Here is a 6,833-nt window from a genome sequence, read left to right as displayed (position 1 = left end):
TAACTTTAACTTTCATAATGAGTCAGGGAAAGTCCTGCTGTGTGTTGTTAGAGCTGGTACAAGGGAGGGGATGAGACACCAGAAGCTGGATCAGTGTCAGCTGCCCTGGAGCTGTGGTCTGTTGTCCTGGATTCGCATGCAAGCAGAACTTGTCTCAACAGCTCACTGCTGCCAAAAATGGGAAGTGCTCTTCTTCCCAGCACCCTCCACTTTGCTATCTCTGGCATTCACTGGTTGACATAAAAAGGGTATAATTTAACTTGCTAACCTGACAGGAAACAAACGGCTGGTTTACGCAGATTAGCTCGTGTAAAGTCCAACTAGTGCCGAAGCTGAGAGAAGGGAGCAGATAGGACTGCGCTGCCAAAAATGAGAAGGAGAGGAAGTACAGGATTTCTTGCTTAGGTGACATTGAACTTTGTATCAAGTACAGTGGAATTGTACCTTCARACGTGAGACTGCTTTCATGTGTATGCAGTTACTAGGATGTTAAAAACACAAACGTATGCGGAAAATAGCCTCTTGAAAACTCCAAGAGATCTCTCAGTGGTGCCACTGATTTTGAAGGATAGGGTCACCTTTCCTCACCACAAAATCGGTATTTTCTATGTGTTGATTAAATCAAACTTAGAAGAATGATGTCCCTGAGTGGCTGTAAAACTACTTAAGTGAACAAGTATAAATGTTGAAATGGATCAAATTTCATAAAATGTTAGAAATTAAAAAGAAAAAAGAGAAAACAGGCATTCATCCTGAAAGCTTTTTAAACAGCAGGAAATAAATGAAGCTAATACTATCGTTCCAGTCAATTTAGGTTTGAGAATAAACTAAGCATTACTGGCAAAGTGCAAATTAATCTCTTAGCCTGATGATCGTGCTTCTGTATCAAGGTTGTGTAAGGGTGTTTCCATGCAAATGAGAAAGTGAACAGTTTCCTTGTTTCTTTGTGAAAACACAAGGTTAATCTCAGGTTGTTGCGAGAGCTCCACAGTGCAGCATTGGCAGCACTTCAGTATTTGTTCTGAAGATTAAACAAGAGATCATGATTTCAAAAAATGCTGAAATCAAGGAAAACAGTATTATTTTAGTGCCTAGAGGTTCCCCTGCAACCAGGCCTTTGCTGTGTTTCATATATACAAATATAGAACAAGGGAAAAACATTGCTTGCAGTTTAAGGGTTTAACTGCCAGCAGGAACTATTGCAAAATAAAAGCTAGCATGCCAGTGTTTGAAGTGTAGCAGCCATTTTGCAATAACTCTGTGCAAGAACAGTCCTTTCACAACACATCCAGTGGTAAATTGTTTTGATGGGACAATCTGTTATCACTCCTTTTCTGGGCTCCGCTGTGCCTGTCTTTTCCCCTTGTTGGATGCAGTGCTGCTGCAGCCATGGAGTAAAGCAGTTCAGCTCTCTGATCCAATGATCAAGGCATCTAAAAAGTTTTCAGTCTGACCATCAAGCTGAAACTAATTATACTAGAGCCATGCRTCCACTAGGGACAGGGACATATAGGCGGGACATGGAAAAGAGAAAGCATATTATAGATACAACRTGAAACCACATCAAGCTTTAGTTTCATCAGAGGTTTAAATCAGCGTAAGCTAATGCTGCCAAAAGAAGCAGTCTTCACTGATAATTCCTAATGCTGTATTGCCTTCTCTTCCCTSTCTTGCACTATTACAAGTCTCAGTATAGCAATGCAGGGGACTTTATTGGGAACTGATCCTAGTAAAAAATAAAGATTTTGTTGGCCAGGTTTGAAAGATGAAACAACCAAAGCATGAAAGTGCTACTGTGAAAAAGGCTGTGTATTAGTGAACAGAAAAGCAAGCTCAGCTGTCTCTGTATGCAGTCATACACAGACTGAGATCAGACTTCTTTTGCATACAGTGCGAAAGACTTGAGCAAGTGCTGTGCTCAGGCCCTTACCATACCTTAAGATGTTCCTGTTGTCTGTGAGGGGATTTTTCAAGCACATACAGCAGTGGAAAATGGCTTATTTGAAAATGAGTGCAAGACGACTAGCAAATCAGAGACAGGAGTTGTCTGCAAACTGAGCAGGAAAGAAAATTCTGTTGATGTTTCCCCAATATGGATAAAAGCGAGGGGAAACCATAAATACCAAGGATGGATTTGTTACACCTCTCCTGCTATAATGTAGAAATAGGAATCTTAAATATTTGACTAATACTAAAACATGGTTTTACTTCTCAGTTCCTAAGATGAAACGTTTGTCAAGAATGGACAAAAAATATGATCTTTTTTTGCAGTTTCTGCTCACAAATCTATCTCGTGTTTGTTTGTAACTTGAAGCAATTACTAAAAAAGATACCAGTTAAGCATGTCTGATTTTAAGCATGTTAGTAAGTGTTGAATCATTAGATAGTTTGTTAAATTTATTTACGGTAAATTGAGACTTCTGGAATGCAGAAGATCTGAAAAAATGGAAGAAACACAGTTGCAAATCTGGTGCTTCACTGATTCATTCCTCTGTCTTTTGGCTAGCGTCAAAATACAATCTAGAAGATATGCAGAAAACTAAATTGGTTTTTCAAAATTGCCACAAAAAATGATTCCCATGGCCAAACCTCTTCCAGTTGCTACTGTGATGCAACCATAATAAAAAAAATAAAAAAAAAACATTTTTTCTACCAATTGACACTAACAACTAATTTGAAATGAAGTTAAGCATAAAAAGCCCTCCAGAATTATGACCAGAAAAACTCATCTGTCTTTTACAGTGCCTACCGGTAGATCCTGGCCTAAAGCATAATTAACAGAGGAAACAAGAGTTGCACAGAAAAATCTTTATAGAGTTTTCAGAAAAGAATAGTGATCAGATTATGCTGTTACCTTACACAAAATTCCTTAATGTGGAGGCCTGTGAAGTCTTAGGGGAATATAACAGAAGAAAACAAAACATAGAACAATTATGAGATGTAGCTGTGCTATARTAATGTTGGTTGAATAGCTACAAGTAGCTAGTACATATGATTGTAAAAACTGTATTTGAAAAAAAAAAAAAATTTCTTCCTTTTCCATTTTCCTTGATTCTCTTGCATTTCCTACATGTTATAATGTCTGCTTTCTTTTAGTTCTTTTTCACTATATAAAGGAGGTACCAGCAGTKGAGTATGAGAAAGAAATAGACTTTCTTCCCCCAGGTGTCAGACAGGTGACCTCTTTCTAGTGTGAGGGTTGGGTTTGCAACCATTAAAGTGTTTCTGTAATCTGCAGATTTTTTGAAATATTGCCGTATTTCAGCACAGTCTCTCTCTCTCTCTCTCTCTCTCTCTCTCTCTCTCTCTTTTTTAATTATTACAGAAATTTCTCTCTTTGATTCTATCATGGAAGGACCTCAGTTTACAACCAAATACTTTAAATGTAAGGAATCACCTGGGAGAAAATAATCAGTGTAGGTACTTGGTGTGAATCTGTGGCCATTATTTGTTCCTTCCCTGATATCACTCTCTCTGTCTATGAAATAAAAAATCAAAATAGAGAACTTGCATGTGGCAAAAGACCACTTTCTGAAGCTGTTTGGAATTTATGCCTTTTTTGATACATCCTTAAGTATGATACAAAGAAAATGAAAATAGAGACTGATAAGSACAGAGGAGGAGGCTGTCTGTGGAAGGTGTCAACTTCAGGCTTTTGTATTTAGTTCACTTGTATTGGGATCTGAGATGCTGCCACATGAACTAAAAAGTCAGGGCGTCCTGGTAACGATGCCTTCCTGCAGGGAAAGGTGTCTCTTTTTGTTATTAGTTGGGTGGCTTATCCTACTCCTGCTTGCACTTATCTTTGCTCCTGCTTCTCTTACTCATTATATCGCAGTCTCTTCACAAGGTCAAGTGGAAGAAGTCTTCATCAATCTCTCCTTTCATCTGCAGGTGCACAAATTACATTGTTTTTCTCCTGAAACCATGCTTAATGTTTCCCTTGGCATACGCAGTGTTGTAGCTATAGAAATAAGGAGAAATTTTCACTACAGACCTGACCCAAACATGCTACAGGAAAGATGCTTATGGCTTGTTGTAGACTAAGATCTATAACTAATACTTGTAATCAGTGATTTGATGTTTCTGTTAGTGATATTCCTTCTGCATTTTTTACTTAAATTCCTTATAATGTGAGAGAAAATTGAACTAAGCCAATCTAAACGCAGTTGTTTCCTTAATTTTTTCCACTTCAAGATCAAATGTGGTGTTTATTCCTCAACTAGAAAAATAGTCTTACTGATAACAACTATTACTCAAAAAATTATCCCAATAGTAGGATACTGTTTTCATGGGGGAGAGAGGAAGCGGAGATTGAGGAACACTAGAACTAAAACCTTGCTCTTGCAAGTGTCTATGCGAGGCCCACACAGGTATCAAAGAAAAGTAGGAAATATTTACGTAAATACAGTGAGCTAAATTACATGGGCGGTGAATCTGAGCTCCTGTTTTTTAAATCAAATTTCCCATTTTCTTTGAGGCATGTTTGAATGCGTCTATGTTCTTTGTTCTAAGGAGGTTGTAAGTAGGGCAAGGCATCTCTGCCAGCGATCGCTTTTATTGGGAAGCACAAAATTGCTCTGATGTAAGTACTGCTGTGGCTCATCATTCCCAAATGTTTTGTGTATATATCTTTGACCTGGTGCGCTGCTGCCTGGCTCCTCCGCCAGCGGAGGATGAAATAGAGCGCTGCGGGTTGACCTCGTTAGGACTAGGCTGATGCTTTCACCTGCAGACAGAGTTTTATGAGTGCAACCATAAAAGAAGTGAGGAAACCAGAAGGCAATAGGTATGGCGTGGTGAACCAGAAAGAACAGGGGCCAGTGGGGGTAGTGGGAGGGTCACAAAGGGTAGCTATTTTTAAGAAAAAAAACAGGAGTACTTGCTGAAATAGCAAGTGAAACGGGTGAAACAGGAAACAGAGAACAGAATAGAGTAGAAGGTGAAAGGACAGAGCGAAAGATTATCAAACAGTGGAAAATGTTACAGGTAAAGGATATAAGAAAGAAATAATTAAAGGTTGTTCTTTCTGATTAATATCTATTATGAGGGAAACTGTCATGAGTAAGGCTTGAAACTTCATACTGAGCGGGAATGACAAGACGAATATTTCACGTCTAGTGAGAAGTTCGATGAGAAGAAATGCAAGGAAGCTTAAATTTCATGTACTTGTCAAAAATAATACTTCCCACATCTGCAGCTTTCAGATCCYGAATGCTTATCCAGTGGAATTTTCCAGATTCATTTGTTTTCTTTCTTATCTTTTCCCTGCACCCTTTTCATCGTGCATCAGCTGAAGAACCAGCACCCGACTGAAGTCTTGCTATAGCCTTGCAGCGCTGTGGTCCAAATGGCCAATGTGTCCCCACACGCCACTTTAAATATTACATATACATAGAAGCAGTCAGAAGATACCTGCTTTTCTAAATTAATGTTACAACTTCTTGGTGGCTGCGCTTTCATTTTTCATGTGTGGTGGTCTCCCCCACCTTCCTTGGATTGAAAAGTACTGCTTTTCTACCAGAATGAACATTTTTTTGAATATTTTTCTTTCTACCTCTATTTATTCAGAAAGAATTCTGAATGCATATTTTTTCTGTTACTGAATACCAAACTTCCACAATGCTTAAAATAAACATTTCAGAATCTCAAAGCATTCTCACGTGGAAAAAGCAAGATGTGCTTCATCTTTTAGCAGGGCCTTGCCAGCTTATGTTTAATTTAAAAATCTGTTAGTATATTTATTGAATTTCAAAAAAAAAAAAAAAAAAAAAAACAAAACATTTATGTCTTATTTCCTGCCATTTTTCCCCACTTGATTCAGCTTGTGTGTTGAAAGTACGCTGGTCAGCTTTACTTTTTCAAAATACAGTCCTGTTAACATAGTGTGCCACATCACAGGGAACTAAGCTTTTTTTATTGTATGTGAACACTACATTTTGCACTATTTGCAAACTCTTCATAACCCAGCTTTCAGTATTGTAGTTAAATGTATATGTCACCGTAATAAATACAAGACTGGTTTCTAACCAGTATTTGGTTAATATTTGGTTTGCCCTTGAGAGGGAGAGTGATATCACAGTGCCACTTAAAAAAAAAAAAAAAAGAAATGGAAACTCTGTAATTTCTTTCTATGGTGGTAAGGTTAAGGCAAGTCAGCTTTTCTTTATGGAAAATAAATTATTTTGAACTTCCCGTAGTTTCTCGTGTGAGCAAGCATTTGGAAAAGAGCAGYGCTGGTGCAGTGAGCTTGGTGCACAGGGTCACCCGGATGACGCAGTGCCGTTAGTTAGCGACATCCCCTTTGAATCCTTGTCTGCCGCTGGGGACAAGGAGGGGACTCCAGTAGGTGGGTTATCTTCCCCCCTGTTGCCCCCACCACCACCCTCCAACAGTACYGGGGCGCTTCTTGAAGGCACTGTAGGTACCTCTACTCTATAAAGCGATTTGGTGATTGCCTTTCTTGGGTAACTTGCAGTTTATAGCACGTACGCTCTCCGCTCAACTTGGGGAACCGCAGACTTCCAGCACTGTGTTTGCGTAGCTGTGAGAATCTGGAGATTAATTTGAATGATTTAAGCTGATGCGCTGGGTTAATACGCTCATGAGAAAACTGATGTAGTGACTCAACAGTTTTGTGGTGTTAGACACAAGCGTCTTCTCATTTTTTGGAATGTCCTAGTCCCTGGATATGCATTTTTAGACAATTTTTCTTTTAWACAGAGAAATTAAAGTGAGCTTTTGCTTTTGCATGGGGAGAAAATTGAAGACAAAATCTAAAAGTAGACTCATTTGTGGCCTGAGCTTTCCATACACTGTAAGGGAAGGGGAAA

General features: G+C 38.8%; 1 protein-coding gene across 3 annotated transcripts in view; it reads left to right on the top strand.

Moving 5' to 3' along the window:
• The window catches only part of LOC146586792 (uncharacterized), a 44,676-nt gene extending 41,203 nt beyond the window's left edge, over window positions 1–3,473 (top strand). For 2 of the 3 annotated variants that reach the window (XM_085320700.1, XM_085320701.1), the window contains exon 11: window positions 3,326–3,398. Coding sequence is in view for 1 of the 3 variants with exons in the window: in XM_085320702.1 (XP_085176828.1) it covers window positions 3,326–3,411 (86 nt within the window). In the remaining 2 variants the exon portion in view is untranslated. Of the gene's footprint in view, window positions 1–3,325 lie in introns of all 3 variants that reach the window. The other variant, XM_085320702.1, reaches the window with a different exon arrangement.
• The last annotated feature ends 3,360 nt before the right edge of the window (window positions 3,474–6,833 follow it).

The sequence above is a fragment of the Rhea americana genome, unplaced genomic scaffold (assembly GCF_003343005.1).
Source record: "Rhea americana isolate MKP2758 unplaced genomic scaffold, rheAme1 scaffold_65, whole genome shotgun sequence".
Lineage (NCBI taxonomy): Eukaryota > Metazoa > Chordata > Aves > Rheiformes > Rheidae > Rhea > Rhea americana.
This window is presented reverse-complemented; position numbering and strand designations above follow the sequence as displayed.